The sequence below is a fragment of the Apostichopus japonicus genome, chromosome 7, assembly GCF_037975245.1.
Source record: "Apostichopus japonicus isolate 1M-3 chromosome 7, ASM3797524v1, whole genome shotgun sequence".
Taxonomy (NCBI): Eukaryota; Metazoa; Echinodermata; class Holothuroidea; order Aspidochirotida; family Stichopodidae; genus Apostichopus; species Apostichopus japonicus.
The window spans coordinates 1,250,235-1,270,998 of NC_092567.1; the positions used below are offsets into that span (position 1 = coordinate 1,250,235).

Below are 20,764 nucleotides of genomic sequence, written 5' to 3' on the forward strand. Positions count from 1 at the left end.
TTTCAGGGAGAAAAATCCTTGTCACATACACCGGTATGGCATGAGGCCTATCATGCTAAAACAAATTGAACAATTCTAGAAATTGCCTGCTAGAATCCCCTCAGAGTTCAGTTAAGTTCAGTAGAATAAGGATCAGGATGGACCCTGTGAAAGACCCTGTACCACAGATAACCCAGACTGCCAGATATGATCATGGATGAACACAATCAAGTGCTCAGATGATAACGAGACAGGCTGTGTATTGACGGAAGATTGCATAAATTATGGCTGTGAAGTACTTCATTTGGTACAAACAAGTGTCTGTGTTCAACAAAGGGAAATTGGTACAGTATCATGGGCCCCTTAGTGGAGGGGATATAGGGCCTAATTTTGAAATTATATTCAAGACTGTTGACTTCCCTTGATTGTCCTGAAATCAAATTAAATCATTGGGCTGACTGCTCGTATGTGATATGGGTGGGTATAGATGTGTTTGGAAGATTTAGGTAACATTTGAGAGGAAATTGAACTTTTGATTATTGCAAAATTTATTCGATTATTAAAAAAAAAATTAAAAAATCAACTCTGAATTAGCATTTATATTTGCAATATGGGTAATATTTTGTATAATTATATTTTTTCTGTGTGCAGTGCATTGCAGCATTGTGGTCTAGGACGGAATGCCCTATATAAAATCGTTTTATTATTTTTAAGGTTATTATAACATGTTTGAAGTTATGGATATGGATGTAGAATGTCTATTCCAATTTCCAAAAATATATTGTTCAATATGCAAATCCATGGGTGGAAGTAGGTGGTATGTGACAACCTGCCCCCACTTCCCCCTATATGCCTATATGTATTATAGGCTACACGATATGCAGTTTGATCCATTTATATGATGCAATGTTACATTGTTACAAGCTGAGTATATGGAAATCTAGTCTACTTACTCTACTTTGGAAACAAGAGGCATTTCAATTTATCACTGTCTGCATATTCTCAAATAATATCTTCCTTGTTCAACTTTCACACTAGTTCATGCTCTGTTGCCAGCTGAATCCTGAGGTTCAAATTTTCATGTGTCAATCTGCTTGCTAGTCTGCTCTCTATTATCTTCATTTTACTGAAGACCTCAGAATATGGTATATGGTTGTTAATTCAGGGAAAACATGTTCTCGGACTTCAGGAAACTGTACGTATCAATGAAACCTATCTGCTTTGGGTCCAAGATACGAGTTTGACAACTGATACATATTCTTGACAAATGGAGCAACTCTTTCAATACAATCTCAGTATTTGATATTTTTCCATTAATGTTTCTATAATTTGCTTCAAATGTTCCTTATCAGTTATCATTGTCTTGAATCCCTGAAGCTGAAACAATGACATGGATGCAATCATTTTTTATGGCCCATGTCAGTAGGGGCCCACGACAAGTAACTGAACAATTGGCATAACTTAAAGATGCTTGCTTGGGTTGAGCTCATACTTGATATTACTTAGCTAAGTAGCCTAGACCTTATCAAATGATACAAATATCTTTGCTGAAAATAAGACCTGTGATGTATTTAGTACTCTACTTTAATATTATCACCTAAGCAATTTATCGAGTATTGAGTATTGCTCTCCGGACTGCAGATGAGTGAATCTGTGATATTTTTGTCCTATCGATGTTACCAAATATGACATAATATCACTCTTCTGAAATGTCATGATGTTATGAGTGCTTTAACATTCTGTTGTTGATTTTTCTTTTAGAGTCTAGAATGCATGCAGCAATTCTGTCAGTTCCGACTCTACTGAATGAGAAGTTGGGTGCTATGATTGTATTTGCAGATGAGGATAGTGTAAGTACCCAATGTATTATTTAAATCAACAGTATGTAAACTATGGGTCAAGGCCATCAGAGATGGTCTGATATTGTATGTTACAGTGTCGAGGGTTCATCATGATAGTGCCCTGGTAGTGTTTCCTTTGGGGTATTCAGCAATTTTAGGTCTGATCCCATATGGGCTATTTCAGGAAATAACTCAAAATTAATATTTTCCTACAGATTGTATGGTCACAATGCTTAGAGTTTAATTGTCACGATAGTGTTTTGGTAGTGCTCCTTTGGGGTGTTTGGAATTTTAGGCCAAAGGTCATGTATGGGCCATATGGGCCATTTTGAACTCCTGAACTCCGCCTGAAATCACACAAAATGTTTCTTTTCCTATGAATTCTATGGTGCAGTGTTGAGCATTTTTCACAGTGGTACTTAGGTAGTGCCTCCTTTGGGTTTTTAGGATTTGGGGGCCTAAGTCACCTGTAGACCATATGGGCCAATTTATGAAATCACTCAAAATGATACTTTTCATACAAATTTGCCCTAAAATTGGTTTAGCCCTAACATTTGTTGGGGCATCTTCTTTTTTTTTTGGGGGGGGGGCATTTTTTGGCATCCTTATTTCTGGGGGGCCTTGAAATATTTGGGCCCTGAAAACCTTCTGTCTGCAACAAAGGCCCGCACATCTGATCATTATTCCCTAACTAAATATCACATGTATGACCTGGGAGTGTTCATAGCTGTAAATATAGTAAAGGCATCATCACAAAGGTAGAATAGACTAGTATGTATGTGATAACTGGAACAGAATGTTGGACAGATTTCAATCTGTAGTTGCAGTAACCATAACCAAATGTGGATTTCCTGATCAGCCCCAAGTGTATTAAAATCATCTAGTGGAATGAATCCCTACCATGATGTAATTAGCTGTAACAAGATGTCATAACTCATGGCAAATATTCATTTCTCTCTAAAATACACGGAACCAGTGCACCATTTAGCTCTGTTGTTTCATTTATACTCTGCTATTATTTATATCATCAAAAATAGTATTACTTGTAGTGAATACGATGTACTGTAAATTGATTTGAAAAAATATTTAAGAAATTATTTATTTTGATTCCTTCGTTGGTGGAGTATATTTGTTTGTTGGTCACTCATGGCCATCATGGTGGATCAGCCACCCCTCCCATTTTCTGAAACTGGAAAGCGCTGTATATTGAATACATATACCTTAATATCTTTGCAGGTTACAGACTTGTCAGACGTGCCAGTTTATATCCAGGTGACAGAGGATGAAGGTGTTCCAGAGTACACTGTGATAGTGGAAACCTTGCAAGTAGCTACTTTGAAAAGTTTGTTCGCAGCCATGTGCAATTATTTGGCAGTGTTCTATGTCCTAAATATGGCATATGAGCCTTTGCTGAAGAAAACCCTTCAGTTTTAAAAAAAATCATTTTGAATGTTGATGATACTACACCGGCAGATAAATCAGTCAATAAAATTCTGGAGAAACTAAACATGCAAATCGCTAAAAATTGATGGCCTAATTACTGCTCCAGGCACCTACCATTTTTTGTACAGTTTTTTTTGGCTCAAACTGTCATCACATTTATAACATAGAATACTGCCTATCAATTGCACTAGCATATATGAGTCAAAATAGGCTAAGGTGTTATAAAACTGTAACTAACTTGCAAATAATAAGTCATTGAAAAATTTTTCATTATCATTTGAGCTGTTGTGTGTGTTAGTTTTGACTTACAAAATGTTGTTATTTTTGGTTACGATGCCGAAGGCCGAGTAACCTATGCGATCAAGTTGGCGTGTGTGAGGGTGTGTGTGTGTGTGTGATGTGACAGCTTGCTCGTAAACACGATATCTCAACAACGACACATTGGATCAATGTCATATTGGACTGGTGATGTGTGGATGGTCCCTATTGTTTTTGTTCTCCATCACATGAATATTAATAAGTGGGTAGGGCTTAAAGTAAAATTCTTAAAATGTCAATATCTTCGCAACGGTATGTCCGATCTGCTTCATACTTGGTATGGTGATGTAAGTGGTTCATTGTCACATGACAATGGAATTTCATCTAATTAATATTCATGAGTAGGTGGGGCTTAATCCTTAATTGCTAGAAATAGCTTGTAAACCTGAAATCTTAGAAATTAAATGTTGAATTACTGTCATTTTGAACTAGTACATGCTCCATGATTAGTAGATGTTCCCTATTGTTTTTGTTGTTCATGACATGAATATTAATGAGTAGGCAGCAGTTAAAGTGAAATTCTTAAAATGTCAATAACTTTGCAACGGTATAACCGATCATCTCCATACTTTGTTGATTGGTGGTGGATAATAATAGTTACATTTTCATATGAAAATAACATGTAACCTCATTAATATTCATGTGTTTGTTGGCCATATAGCATTTGTTGTCCCTCATTCCTAAACTCCTGTCATTCGTCACGTTTGACATGTTTTCCTGGTTCCTGGGAGCTTGCTGATCTTATCTATATTTGTTTTGCTTTATTAAACCATGAAATTGGCTAGCCAGGCCATTAAAGGAGTAGTCCAGTGACAAATTAAACTGGACTGAAAAAAAGTAACCTTTGCAATTAAGTTGGCATATGTGTATGTTGTGATGAGTTGGCATGTTGGTATGTTTTGATCAAGTTTGCGTGTGGGTATGTGTGTATATGTATGTTGCATAAATAGCTGGCTCAGACAATTAAAGGGATAGTCTATAGTGAAAATAGTAAATGAACTTAATAATCTGGTATTACTGTACATGTACCTATAGAGTATAGGGAAATCTTATGTGAGTGGGGTAGATTAATGTGTTGGTAGTAAGGTGTGAAACTGGTAAAATCTGATGGGTGTCAGGTGGGGGGGGGGGGTTGTCAGATGAGTAGGGTTATGTTGGGATCAGGGTTGTAGGATGGTAGGTGAGGCTGCAGGTGGTATGATGGTAATGGTTCCGCTCTGGGTTGGGGATATGGGTTGTGTCGTATCATCCCCATTTGTTTGTCTGGAGAGGGGGTGTGGGGTGGTGAAATGCCTAGAGTCAACTATATCACTTTTTTTCAACTTTATATGTACATCAATAAAGGCATTAATTTTTGGTTTTGTTTACGATGGCCAGGTAATCTACAGTTTAGCATATTTGCAAGTGTATGTATAATCTTAAAAACAATATATTTAATTACTGTAAATGTATTGAATAACTTGTAGATATGCTACATTATCATTACATGGACCTCATTGTTTTTGTTGTCCAGTACATGAATATGTGGGTGGGGCTTGTAATCAAATTCTTAAAATGTCGATATTTTTTCAAATGTATGTCTGATCACCTTCATACTTGGTAGGTTGGTACAGTAGTGCCACATGAAACTGAAATTTCATTTATATTTATGAGTGCAACTGACAACTTTATGTCTGATCAGCTTCAGTTTGGTTTCAGTTGTCTGGCAATAAGTACAATACAGGTATATAACAATAACAAATTCTGACTTATCTTATTTCATAAACTCTCATCGGCATCAGAACCACTAAACCTTTGGGTTTTCTGGTTCTTCAAGTACTGATGAAATCAGACACTCTTTTGTACTTACTATTGAGGTGAAGCATATGTAGTGTTTAAGAGAAAATATAAAATGTGATTCCAAATTAATACAGAAATTCTTGCTTTCTTTTTTTCATGTGAGAGGGCTTGATGGTCTAGCAGTGGTTAAGGCCCAATCAGGTTTTATATCCAAGAATTGTTCCCACCAGTTAGCTCAACAGACAGCTTTGTACCTATAAGGGAGTTGTCGCAGGTTCGAATCTGTGGTGGGTCATATAAAACTAGTATAGAAAAACTACTTTTATCCATGGGCAAGACTAACTGGATTAGTCAAGTGACTGCTGGACTAATCATTTAGGTCGCTTGACAAAAGCCTGGTCGATAGAGCATTGTTGAAAGACTAGCAAAAACTGGTCATGTGACTAATTGAATAAGTCAATTGACATCTTGACTAATCGTTTATTTCGCTTGACTAAAGCCTGGTCGATAGAGGCATAATTGAATGACTAGTAAAAACTGGTCATGTGACTAATTGAATTAGTCAACTGACATCTTGACTAATCGTTTAGGTCGCTTGACTAAAGCCTGGTCGATAGAGGCATAATTGAATGACTAGTAAAAACTGGTCATGTGACCAGGTTTACTTAGTCATATGACCAGAACTATTTGGTCACTGGACCAAAAGTTAGTCAAGTGACTAGAATTAATTGGTCGATAGAAGCATTGTCTGGACTAATGTACTCTAGTCATCTTGACTAGATTATGTTTACAGTGTGGGCAAGAATGTACACCTGAAGAAAATATTTGTTCTTTGGAGTACAAGGTACTATACTGTAAATAATCTATTGAATACCATTATTGTAAAATATGTTGCACACCTAAAGGGTTTACTAGTATTCAACCTAATTATAGAATGGAAAAAAATGTTATAACCCCTCCCAATTTCCATTCCCATTTGACTGTAGGCGCATTCACGGAATGTAAACGTTGCTAGCAAATATAGAAAGGAGGGGGCTGCTATGAAATTGACCGAGGAAGAGACATTTGAAAAATTTCTTTTGTTCTTTCTTTCTTTCTTTATTATTATTATTATTATTATTATTATTATTATTATTATTATTATTATTATTATTATTATTATTATTATTATTATTATTATTATTATTATTATTATTATTATTATTATTATTATTATTATTATTATTATTATTATTATTATTATATATTTATCGGGGGGGGGGGGGTACATGGTATAGCTAGGGTGAAGAATATGAATGAGAGTACACGTGATTTTAATTCTAGCCTTTAAAGAGCATCTTAAGAAAAGTGTACCTGTGAGTAAAAGTCTTGTTTACATATGGCGAAACATCTGCATGATGAAAATGGAATGGTAATGTTAAATAATATGCCAACAACGCGGTTAGGGTAGGTTTACCTCATGTGAAAACGTCTCAAAGGACTTGGAAACCACGTCATTCTTGATAGTTTATTAAATAGAAACGTTATATGGACTGTACTTCAAACTACAGCGTTAACTTTGTACTTATGCACATTAAACGAAAATTACGTCTTACCTCCAGCTGAGTTTCCAAAATTAATGATCTTGGAGTTCACCTCTCATACTCCTCTTAGAAGTATAAGGGTGTACACGTTTCAAGACTGACATTTGTGGGTCCCTTCTTTATTTATATATGAGCTAATAGACCTTCCTATCAGCGTCAAATATAAAGGGGCAGTTGCGGTATATATCGGAGCACATGAGGAAGTGATTAAATAATAAAACTGTTGTTAGGTTAAAAGTTCTCATTAATTTTCTTACTACTTTCCAATAATTCGAGGAGAATTGTATTTTTAATGTAATATATTGCTACTTTAGAACTCTAAACACTCCAGACATCAGCTTGTTGGATTATGGTCACAAATTGAGAGACTTCCCTTTACGACAGTTTTGGAGAATTGTGAAATCTTATTCTTTCTCTAGTAGCATCGCTGCATCCGATTAAAACTCATTGAAATCTTCAAATTTCCTTGCAAATTAGCTAAAATGACATAGAAAACAGAAAAAAAATACATAAGGACTTGAGCTACGTACAAATGAACGCTTAGGCGGAACTTTGTCACGTAAATAAAGTTATGCTAACAGATGATCAAGCGAGACTAAAAATCATCATCACCTCTCCGCTGACAGACAGAACATTATCAATGGGAGGGGGGAGGGGGAGCACATCCCCACTGATAGATAACACGTTACAAATCAGTCCGTAGGCTAGTACATAGATATATAACATGTATGGACAACACAATCAAACAACTGCAGACTTTGAACGTTGTTTCATAAGTTAGCATTATTTTGCATCAAGGCACCCTCCATTTAAATACACTTTCTCACTGTATCCTTCTCCCGTCAGATCCCTCCCACCAGTGAGATATTTCCCCTTAGACCCTTTCCAGGACGGAATTGCATCTTTGGGTTGATACTTGGTACATACGGACATATACATATAAATGGCAACCAAAAAGAGATAATTAGGACCGACTAATTTACTATAGCCAGTGGCTTGTGCAATTAGGGAAGTGGAGTTCCCAAGCTTTCGTCATTATTTGGAAGAAGTGGGTCAGTTGGGAGATTTTAACATTCAGCCGGGGAAGAATTAAGCCACTTCTCGGGGTGTATAACTCATTTTTAACCACACAAACACACACACAAATCCAGAGCATTCATGAGCACAACCTTGCTTTGAGTGCCAATTATAGCCATACTTTATAGTCGTAATATGCCTCAGAATCGTCCATTTGACTTCAACATTTACAGACACATAAATGGGGGAGAACCCCCACATCCCCTAAATGGGAGTCGGCTGCAACGATTCCACAGCCACACCAAAACCTTCATTCGCCACTCGCCATATAGGTTCAGCCCTACTTAATCAGTCGTTTGTCCCCGTCTCCTCTTAACTGAGAAATACTATGCACGCCACTGACTATATCACTTCATGCAGCTGATAGGTACGCAAACATGTTGCACACATGTATATGACCATTTTGATCATGGTAGAGTGAGACCACTGATAGTAACGATACATGAAAGAAAGTGCATAAAACAGTATGTCTGCAGTTTAATTTATATATAATCGTTGACCCAAGAAACTGTCATCCCTTCATGAAAGGGCAAAAACTGTACCCTAATTTTACCGCGGTAAACTATGGTAAATGTGTGGTAAATAGGGTAAATGTGTGGTAAAATTGTGGTAAAATCAACCGCGGTACATTTACCGCAGTTTTACCATGTATTACTGCGGTAAAAGTATGGTAAACGTGCGGTACATTTACCGCGGTAAATTTACCGCAGTTTTACCATGATATTACCTCGGTATAAGTAGGGTAAAAGTGCGGTACATTTACCGCGGTAAATTTATCGCAGTTTTACCATGATACTACCGCGGTATAAGTAGGGTAAAAGTGCGGTACATTTACCGCGGTAAATTTACCGCAGTTTTACCATGATACTACCGCGGTATAAGTAGGGTAAAAGTGCGGTACATTTAATGCGGTAAATTTACCGCAGTTTTACCATGGTATTACCGCGGTAAAAGTAGGGTAAAAGTGCGGTACATTTACTGCGGTAAATTTACCGCAGTTTTACCATGATACAACCGCGGTATAAGTAAGGTAAAAGTGTGGTACATTTACCGCGGTAAATTTACAGCAGTTTTACCATGATATTACTGCGGTATAAGTAGGGTAAAAGTGCGGTGCATTTACTACGGTAAATTAACCGCAGTTTTACCATGGTATTACCACGGTAAAAGTAGGGTAAAAGCGTGGTACATTTACTACGGTAAATTTACCATAGTTTTACCATGATATTACTGTAGTAAAAGTAGGGTAAGTATATATGGTACATAAACTACATATGTGAAATTCCTACAATTGTGCCATGACTAACCACAGTAAAAATAGGGTAAAACTATACGGTGCAATTATACTATGGTAAATTTACCATAATTGTACCATGATTTTACCACAGTAGAACATATATGGGTCACACTATGAAACATGATGGTACATTTACAGCAATTTTCCATGATTTTGTCCCATATTTTGCAATACTGATATGACAAACCTTTTGTTCTATTCATATCTTAATGTTGGCAATATAAATTACCTGTGGATATGAGTTGAATAAAGAAGAGAGACAAACTGCTATTCTTATATGTTATAGTATGCATCTCTTTTCCTAAAAAAAAACAAGCAGAGGATAGATACATAGAGAATTCCTTCATGGAATCCCTGATATATTTGAGAGGAGACAACAATTAATCTTTTTTTCATTATTAGGGAGAACTTAAAAGCCTTTAAAATGAAAAAAGAACTATATAAACTAGCACACATAAGGCATAGCTTATGTGTCTCAACACTGTGGCACACAAAAATTGACCAATCAGTGTCCTCAGATTTGGGTATTCTCTGTCAGGTCCATTAAATGACTTGACAAGTCTATGAATCTATGATCAGAGTACTCTTTCCATTTAAAACAAGTCTTTGAGGACAATAAGAGATCAAAAGTCCAATCTGGACTACCAATTAATTCAGAAGTAAGAGGGTCAGGAATCATACCATCTAGGGTAATTGAAATTCAACAAAGCTTTCTCATGTGTGAAACCTCCATGGATTTGATGAAATAAAAACTGTTGCATTCTACAACTGAGGACTTACATGTCAGGCATACAACCATTACAATAAGGGTAAAGGCATATAGCCAAATTATGATACAGTACACTGATGGGTGAAATTCAAAGAAATATATGGTATACATGCTGATTGAAGTTAGGACAAAATCATGCTCAATGTTAGGTAAAACTGTCCTACAATTAGTGTAAAATCATGGTAAATTGAGGTAAAACTAAGGTAAAAGCGTAGTAAATCTACAGTAAAATTGGGGTAAAAGCGTGGTAAAAGTATGGTAAATTGAGGTAAAACTAAGGTAAAAGCGTGGTAAATCTACGGTAAAATTGGGGTAAAAGAACGGTAAAACTGTGGTAAATTTATGGTAAAAGTGTAGTAAATGCGTGGTCAATCTAGGGTAAAATTGGGGTAAAAGAACGGTAAACTATGGTAAAAGCGTGGTAAAATATGGTAAATTGAGGTAAAACTAAGGAAAAATCGTGGTAAATATGCGGTAAAATTGGGGTAAAAGAACGGTAAAACGGTGGTAAATTTGGGGTAAAAGCGTAGTAAAAGTGTAGTAAAAGCGCGGTAAAAGTATGGTAACACCGTGGTAAATTGCGGTAAAATTGGGGTAAAAGTGAGGTAAAACCATGGTAAATTTCTGGTAATTTACTGCGGTAAACCGCGGTTTACCGCGTCCATAGGGCCAAAACACCGCGGTAATGTACAACAAATTTACCACGTTTTTACCCCGGTTTTACCGGGGTAAAAGTGTGGTATGTTACCGCGGTAAATTTGAGGTAATTTTTTTCCTGGGATGGCGTTCTATGTAACTATGGGTAGATATGAGGCTCCTGTAGATGTATTTTGAGTGTGTCGGGGCAAAGTTTAGATGGATAACAGGAAGAATGATGCCCTGATATGTTCTACTGCAAGCAAAGGCATGTGTTATCCATCTTCCATTTATCTGGTGAATAACCCACCAGCAGCACGTACCACAGTTAACTTCTTTAGCTATTTGTCTTACCTACGTACCATAATAATTCAAACACCTTGGGTCCGATACCAAACTATAACTATGACTATTATTGGAAATGAAGTTTATACACAAGATGTTCCAGTTTTAATGTTTTTACTAGCTTACCAGCTTATGTCATCCCATATTACATGCAAGAAGTCCTCTAACATCACACTACCCGGAATGTATCTTGATTAGTAATTTTATTTTTAGCTCTGTCTTTATTAAACGCAACTGAGTCAACATGGGAAACATTAACGTCTTGACCAGCCCAAAGTGGCCTGTACCGTATATCAAGTTATATCTAGAGACTCTTTTACACCAAAGTGTAAAGTAGAGATCGGTCAAATCAATGAATTTTGGGCGTTATTACAGGGGAATTTGTACATAGTATATGAAGTATATGTAGCTAGCCAACGCATGGAGAGATCGTTACATAGTAGTTAGGTTCAAGCTTGGACTCGAGTTACCTCTGAATAGGATGTGCATCACACTTTGGCACAGTGTCGGTTATCATAGTTTGAGACAGTACCCAGCAATATCTTACTTTTCACTGTTGAGATAGATATGATGTACTTTGGCAGAAATACCATCTAGGTATATAGTACTTGCGCATGTACGCACCCATAAATAATGACAATCAATTGACACCCGTGGATTTTTGGACTATGTTCTTAGCTACACCTGTATGTCCCTACCCTCTCCTCATCCAAATTTGATATATGGCATACATATGAAATTAACCAACCAAAGATTTTGCTACATACTTGTTTGTAACACATTTTGTTAATAACTGAAAACATATAACATCCTGTTAGTGACTTAAAATGTTCGAACTACATATTTAAGCCATAGGCAGAATCATCGTTATTCATTACATAGTTACAATTCAATATTATGATAAAGTGATATAAAAAATGTCGGAGGACTTGTGATAAATAGGTGGAGCAAATAATATCAAATCATACCATGTATAATCAAATTATTGATTAATTAGTCATACCTACAAAGAACTTAAATTTGGACTTTTGACACTTTTTTTGGTGAGACTTCGAGCCTGAGGATTATCTTGTATAAATGATAGCATGGCACCAAGTTAAAACGTTGAAACTATATACTGTACGCAAGTTTTATTATTATTATTATTATTATTAAAACTTTATTTTGAGAGGGTAACTCGTTTAGCCGAAGCCAATCTTCCACGAGGCCCTCGTACAATACAAAAATGGATAAATATCAATTAAAATATATAAGTATAAAACTAGAATGTAGCAAATTAAGAATGCTAAATGAAGTATGAAATTATGAATGGGTTTCAGCTCTAAAAGAAATAGAGAGACCTTTAGGAGTTTCTATAGCTTGAACGTTGAAATGTATGGTGCAATTGGACATGAATGTCACTAATTCCCGCCACCTCATTAATTGTAACTGTTAATACGTCCATTTTCTGTCTGTGAGTGCTCTATCTCTGAATTGACGCACAATTTCGTTTCCTTTGTTGAATTAACAGAAAATATGGTACCTATAGTTAGCTACCATCTTTCAGCGATGTAGGGCAGTCGCAGCCATAGAAAGGCGTACTTAAGGTTCCCTTAGGTGTATCCGTCAACGTTCTAGATCTACCCGTTTACTCATTGCTGAGATGCTGACCCCTGTGGCATTCAGGTAGGTAAGTTGGTCAATTGGATGTCAGTGAACAAATTAATGGTGTACAAGCGTTAAGTTATCACCAAATTTATTTTATATATGCAGTATAAAACTCCAGTCCGAATTCTATCAATTGATTTTCGTGCTGGTCCGCGGAAGGAACGTTCTTGAACCACAGCTGTAAAACAACAGCAGTTGCCCCACGTCATACGAGTTGTAACACGTCCTTGAAAGAGGCCTTCAATTGCTTAGTAAATGAGAGCTTCATTGAGAGTCCTCACACGTCCGTGATAAAGAGCTGTAGCACGTCCGCGAAATAGAGCCCCAAATAGGTCCTCAGGTAAGAGTACTCCACTGGATAATAGCTACATAATCATACACCTGGTCATATGTTTGACCCAAGCACCTGGCAGGCGCAATCCACGAGCGGTTTCCTCTCTGAACATGTGATCACGAACCAAATATCGTATATGGTATGATTATATAAAGTAAAAGAAACTTTTCAGCGTGGTATTAGTTTGTGCGACATTTGAATTCAGTGTACTATTTTCGAGACTTTATTCTTTGCCAAAAGTTTGGACTTGAAGAACTGAGTTGAACGCATCATTGAACTGCTCGTTATACCTGTAAGTGTTAATAATATTATGTACAGTTTGCTAGATATCGGTAGTTATTATTTTGTGTAATAGCCCTATGCTATCTTAATAAGTCTGTTGAGTGCGATTATAATCAAATCAAAATAAATCAAACATTTAATTTCAAATTGAATCTCAAATTTATTTTCTTGCATTGCAATAAAGTATATTATACAACACTAAAATACAGTTGCATGCCTGGTCTATTTCATTACCATGCAATAATATTCAATGTATCCTCTGTAGTAGAATGGTTTACAATGACTAGTTTACTTCAAGCGTTAAGTTAATGGTAAATAATGTTGGAACTCTGCCCAAGAAGTCGTCTATAACCCGCTGTTTTATAACCTACCTTACAATGATTTATAGCTACATTGTTGCATGGCGTAACTCTGCAATATCAGAGATGTAACATCGTAAAAAAAAAAAACAATATATATCGAAAGGGATAAAAACATCGTTAACACCGTGGGATTATCGGAAAAGTATTCTACGCCTTCCGCACGTTTAATGTATCAATAGTCTTGTTCAAAGAGGTTTGAATACAATGGTAGAGTACTCAGGAAATGTTAGGGATATAATCCACTGACCGTCATTTAAATGTAACTTTCCGTTATATCTGGAAGTTTTCATGCTTTACCAGACAAGACAGCACTTACGTTTTCTGACCTATTACATATATACGGTAAATTCAACAGGACCAAATTCATACCAAGCCTACGACATTGTCACCACTGCTAAAAATCGGAGCTGTTCAAAATGAAGTTGCTGGGATTAGCTTTTCAGGTTCTGTGCTTGATCCTGGTTATACCTGGGCAAGAAGGTAAATCAGGTCCGAAAGAAGATATTATTTGTCATGAGTCCCGCAAACCGATACCATTGCATCATCCAGTAAATACCATTACGGTAAGTTAAATCCTAAAACCAGTATTGTACTAGAATTGACCTAAATAATAATTTTTAGAATGCGAAGAAAAAAAATGATGTAATGCAAACCCACCCCTCCCATATAATAACGGGTTTTGAACGTACAACATATTCTCCCATGTTGAGGAGGGTTAACGATGCAGTAGGTGGTCAATTGGTTGTGCAACGGATGAATGTTCTCCAAAAGATCAAAATTAAGTTTAGTTGTTTTATATCTTTTTGTAGCTACAACAACCAGAGTGCAACTAATTAAAGGGATGTTTTTGTTGCTGGAATTGATTGCTTAGCAAAACCAACATTCTAATAGAATTTTTTATCGCAAAGTATTGGATTTCTTCATGTTTTGTAATAGTTTTTTATTCCATCTGGCAATATTATAATAGAATATGTCATCAGGGCACTCACGATTTAAGTCCACAGAGGAAAAGTAACATTGCTACATATTTGAGACACTACATAGCAGTACAGATAACTTTGACAGGTAACTTAATTATCCAAATAAATCATGTACCAAGGATTAACAACACAAATATTTTAATAACCTAAGTGAAGCTTTGAAGATATGATTTCATGAACCACGACTTCCTAGAGTAGTTGAAGGATCAGCCCGTCATAATAGGTTATATGTAATCAACCGTATCCCGAGAGAGGGAGAACCTATTGATATGTGGTTTTCAATTAGGAGGGCGGAATATATTTCTGTTTAATATAAGTTTACATTGTGTGTCACCAGAAAATCTCTAGTCTGCCTGAAGTGTATACGATTACAGTGATTTGTCGCCGATATTCTTCATTGCCATTAACTGCAGTGAGCGATTTCATAAGTGTGGAAATAATTACATCGAAATTGCATTACAATAAGGATAAATTCGTACAGATTTACTCTCAAAGGTAACATTTATCCGAGCTGCCTGCTGCAAGATTATAGTTTTCTACTGCAAACTGATGATTTATTTCTCAAGAACATGTATATACGTATCGATTTCAGCTGGTTAAAACTTGTCTCAACAATGTGTCCCACTATCCCAATTCATTAATAATAATTAATTATAAAATTTGCCAGACCACAAAATTCAGGCGAGTATGTCATTACCACATTAATTGTATTTTACTCATGAAAGGATGCTATTGAGTTGTTAGTAAGTGTTTGAAGTAACAGAAACAAAATCCCTTTACCAAGCCCATTTGTTTAAGTTATAGATGCAGATATCTATCATGTCAACAAAAACCTATTTGTTTTTAAATGAAAATACACACTTGAGGCCATTAATGTATATTTTAACTGCTTAACGTTAGTATTGTCATATTGTGGATTATGAAGGTTGAAGTACAGGGGAATTTACTTCAGTAACCAAAATCATGCTGCGGACATTTTTCTAAAAGAAGCTTCTTTGGAATAGTCATATTTAACATGAAATGCTTGTATTTGTTATCGTATCGACAATGTTGCAATTCATTCATGGTTACTTTGCTTTCCTTAGCGTGATATTAATTGTGCGGCAGAAACATTACACTATAAACCATTGCCCACAAACTGTCAACCGTATTATAAACATTTATTTAACATTACCTGATATTGCTAGTTGGATGCATATCAACCATATCTTTCTTTCATGTAACATTTCGGTACTATTTACTCACAGTTTCATAACTATTGCAATCGCTCTGAAGAAGATTTGGATGGCGGATTAAGACAAGAACTCACAGACATAAAAGATCTTCTAAACACCATCATCAGTACCCTAGAGAATACAGGTTAGAACGATTGTTTATCATCATGAGGAATTTTTCTGCTAACTTGGAAAAATATGTTATGATATCAATGTCAGTTTTGTAAACTGTCAATTTCTTTATATACATGATCAGCTCTTGCTTCATATCGTCAAGTGTTATTCCCCACCTTAACTATTTACTAAGTGTTGGTCGTATTTATACGTATTTGGTCATAATATAATATGGCCTTTTTTGCCAAAAGCGATATTTGTCACCAATGATATTTTCTAGGAAATGTATATGTAAGCAGATTGAGATCTGTTTCCAGTAGTTACATTTCACTGCCATAGATAACGAAACCATTTGCTATTCGTAGCGTCGTTATAACCGTTCGAATTTCATATATGAAATATCGTATACATAGACATAAACATATTGTAGCCGTATTGATAAGCCATACACTATTTCACTGTTGGTGCTGATGTTGTTCCTACGCTAACGGCATCTTCTAATTGTTTCAAAATAACCGTGTTCTTGTTAATGTTGTGTTTTCTCTTTCTTAGAATGCTGCAACAGTACCAACACTACTGAGATATCTAAACCAACTTCACAACCAAAGGATTGCTTGGATGTTCTAGAGAATGGTGTGCTTGAGAGTGGTGTGTATAACATCACACCGGATGGCGCTGATCAGTTCCCAGTATTTTGTGACATGGATACTGACGGTGGCGGTTGGACGGTATGTTACAATGTGTACACAAAAATACCCCAAATAAATGCAGTATGTGAGGCTCAAAAACTGCTCACCTTTTCATCTAGTGACATACTAAAAAATATTAAGTTCTAACGTAGAAGTGGCACGATAAATCAATACCTCATCTATATGTACGATACAATCAAATACGTTTGAATAAGAAAAACAGTTGACATGATTGTCAGGTAGTTATTCCGACGATATAATGATATCATGAATATACATTTTCATGATGGTATTCATATGCCATATTTAATGAAGTGGAGTTGAGGCGTTAGTTATCAACCCCAATATTTGTTAACGTTTAACAAGATTGCAGTATTTTCCAGTGATATTATACAATACTGTCACTGTCATGGTAAGTCATACCTCTAGCGACAGTAAAACATAAGTGCTTGACACCTCTAATGGCAAGTAGATTGTATTCTGAGCATAAAGCTTTAAAATATTATTATCAAACAAAATATCGTGTAAATTTAACGAGTTTTATCAGACGGAAAATGTCACCTGTTTAAAGGTTTTTCAAAGGCGAGAAGACGGTACGGAAGACTTCTACAGAAATTGGTACGACTATGAAAATGGCTTTGGTTCGTTAGAGGGAGAACATTGGTTGGGTAATGAGAAGCTATATAACTTGACGAAGCAGAAGACGTATGGACTCCGTGTAGACTTGGGAGATTTTGAAGGTGCGTCCAGATATGCCAAGTATAATCCATTCGTCGTTGCTGGTCCTGCCGACAATTACAGACTCCAACTAGGATCATATTCCGGTGATGCCGGTAAGTCTGTGATGTGGCGTCATAAGTCCTATTTTCACATAAACAATCACACTGCTATATTATAGGCCAATCAGATAATATGCTGGTCAGCCAATTACATCCCATGTTATCTCATTAAGAATGTAAGTATAAATACTCATGTACGCTACTGTAATATCACTCTTCATGCTTACTGCCACTTCTTACGAATAAACCCTACACGTCATTGTTCATGGTTATTAACGTTACGTGAAATATATATTCAGCAATCTAGAATGACTCTTCCTTCATTATACTGGCGTCTTCCGAAACGTATAATATGACAACGTTGCTTGCTCTTTAAGGTACATGCGACTCGAAAGGTATAGACGAACCGAGATTATGTGTTTTCCAACTATCAATAGTCAAATTCTACCTACGAGTGTGTAAAAGACGACTTTATGAAACAGTTTAGTCTTGAAATGGAATAGGTCAAGAAAAACGAAAGCTTGAGAGCTAGTAATACTTCATATAACTACTTTGACTAACAACATATTCATCTCTAATATATAGGCTTACATGCTCATGACTTCGGCTCCTCGACGCTTATACTTCTAATTGCTAAATGATACACCGAATGTGTTTTAAGTTCTAATACTCAACCACGTGGTCTTGGATAACATGAGACACCTTTGTCCTTCAAAAATTTCTTTTTGGAAACGTGTCAGGTAATAACATCTCTCATTAATTTGAATTAAATCATAGGAACACACCTAATGGTTTGCAAGGTAGTCCAGCGACTTTAAATGATAACTTGCCGGATATGTTCAAATGTTATTTTTCAAATTTTTAGAGAGTCCTAGACTTGCTGCCGTGAATTTTAAAGCGTTTAGAACATATGAAAACAAAACAAAATATGCCTAAAGTCATTCTTTAATAAACATCACCGGTAGCTTCGGTAACCAATGCGTATTGCACATGTGCATAATATTAAATAATATGTAAATTATCATAACATATATGATTAACAGCTGGTATTCAAATATCTTGCATTGTGGGCCCTTGTTTGTACCATTATCACCTTGGTGACCCTCCAGTGTGGAATGCTGTGGTCTGTGTTTGAGATGTACAGGGAAAAGGTATAACCTTTGAGTTTTTTTTTAAGTGGTTAAGGGTGCTTAATTGCACAATCGTGTCATATAGTCCAACTTTTCAAATTGCTGTAATTAATGTTCAACATTGACACACTTTTCCTCATACATCGGCTGTTTTCCCCTCGGATTTTTAGTAGTCTCATACATGATAGTTACACAGTTCACTGTCGTGTCTATGTTTTACTATATAAAATAGGCCGATACTGAAGATGTGTTGAACACCCGAAGAATAACCAGCAGTTGTAACAAAATATGAGTGTCCCATACATTGCAGAGTGCCATATATTACAATGTGCCATGTATTACACTGTCCCATTAAATCGTAGTACCACGAGTAAGTTGTGACAAGCTCCCGAACACTCACATCATGTGTTAAATGGATCTTTCCGTTATACTTGCAGGTAATGCTATGGGTGTTTGTCAAAACAAACAGTTCTCTACATTTGATCAAGACCACGATACTTGGGGCAGCAGCTGTGCCTTGAGGTATAAGGGAGGATGGTGGTATGAGCATTGTCACTACGCCAACCTCAACGGAGAATATCATGAAGGCGCATCCGCTTATGGTGTTGGTCTCAATTGGGCACAATGGAAAGGCTATACATACTCAGTTAAATTTACTGAAATGAAACTGAGACCAGTTTGAAGTATTCGTCATCATCTTCAAATATATTTAATGGGTTAAATTAATCATGTTGGCTGTGCAGATACAGTTAACAAAGAATCCCGAATACAAAATAAGCTAGTAATGTTGTTGTTTTAATTTAAATGCACTCTTACTTACGATCATATTTAAACGAGATCATCGTATTGGGGTCTGATCTCAGATAAACCTTAACTATTTGTTCGATCATTCATTTCTTCGATTAACTCTTAAGTTTAGAACCTAAATTTAATGGAAATATGCCAACCTCAGTAACTTGTCTTTATTGTTTGTTTGAGTGTGTAGGAGCGTGAGTTGGTAGGTGTTGATTTACATCAAATTAAATATTTTATGCCTCTGTCAATAAATATCAGCTGCTCAAATCTGACTGACGTTTATGATAAGTGAATGTAACTTCACATTTCTCCAGGAAATATTTCAGAGCTAAATTTAAGTTGGATATGTAAAAGAGGAAAGATAATCAAAGCGTCCTCTCCAAATATTCACGATTTATTGTATTATATTTGGACTTGGAACGAGCAGATATGATTTCATAGATGCAAATATAATTAAAAAAACTCTTTTGATTTTTCTTTATCTTCAATCCATTGGTTCATCAATGGGCATGAGAGTAAATATATTCTGATAAAGTAGAAACCGAATTGAAATTCTGAAGACATACAAAATACTGCTAAGAAGTTTGCTTTTAAAGGATTTGAAAGAACATTCATCATGATTGTTGTTCTCTTAGACATGTTAAAAGTAAAATTACCCCTTAACTAACATAACATCAGTTTACTTAACATTATACATGTTTCAACGGTCCTTAGAATACTCTCCTTTCATGTAAATGTAAAAGGTTTTCGTCATGTTTTCATTCTTGGAGCTTTAAAGGGTGTGAAGACTCGTGCAAAAAGAAACGTCTAATGCCGGTAATTTGACCTATTCTCGAATGAGGTGTAACAGAAGTGTTAAACACCACCATCGATCCCAGAAAATACACACACAGCTTGCTACCGTCGGTAATTAGACACTAGTGTACAGTCAGAACATACAGCTGCGGTCAATACCCACAGCACAGTATACAAACGATACAGCGATGGACATCTCAGGTCCAACTAAAGATAACAATTAAGGTATCACGTTTCATTACTGTCTGCATTTTGTAGGGACACGAACAAAACGTCACTTGCAAGCAACGGAAAGTTTTCAGATGGTCGCACGCGGTTTGGGGCGAGTCTTCAATTCCTTTAATGTTTCTTTATTTATGAGCTGAAACTCTATAATATTCTTTCAAATCAAATGACGATTAAAATTGTTATCTAAAGGGAAAGTTTGTGATGACAATAAAGTCAGTGACAGATGAAAAGTGCCCCTTGATCTTTGTATAAAAATTGTATCAATACCTTTCTCTTAGCAGGTTTGAAAAAAGCAGTTGTCTTTCTTAGAGACATGTTCACATGAACGGTATATTACTTCAATGGGTT

At 36.0% G+C, this 20,764-nt stretch overlaps 1 protein-coding gene and 1 long non-coding RNA gene across 2 annotated transcripts in view; one reads left to right on the plus strand and one right to left on the minus strand.

Moving 5' to 3' along the window:
- The window catches only part of LOC139970279 (uncharacterized), a 77,332-nt gene that overhangs the window by 11,431 nt on the left and 45,137 nt on the right, over positions 1 to 20,764 (minus strand). The window lies entirely within an intron of this gene.
- Positions 13,257 to 20,649, plus strand: LOC139970275 (microfibril-associated glycoprotein 4-like). Its single transcript, XM_071975949.1, has 6 exons — positions 13,257 to 13,340; positions 14,048 to 14,255; positions 15,920 to 16,031; positions 16,553 to 16,728; positions 17,261 to 17,522; positions 19,036 to 20,649. Exons 2-6 carry the CDS (start codon positions 14,109 to 14,111, stop codon positions 19,278 to 19,280), a joined length of 942 nt encoding a protein of 313 aa, XP_071832050.1. The 5' UTR covers positions 13,257 to 13,340; positions 14,048 to 14,108; the 3' UTR covers positions 19,281 to 20,649.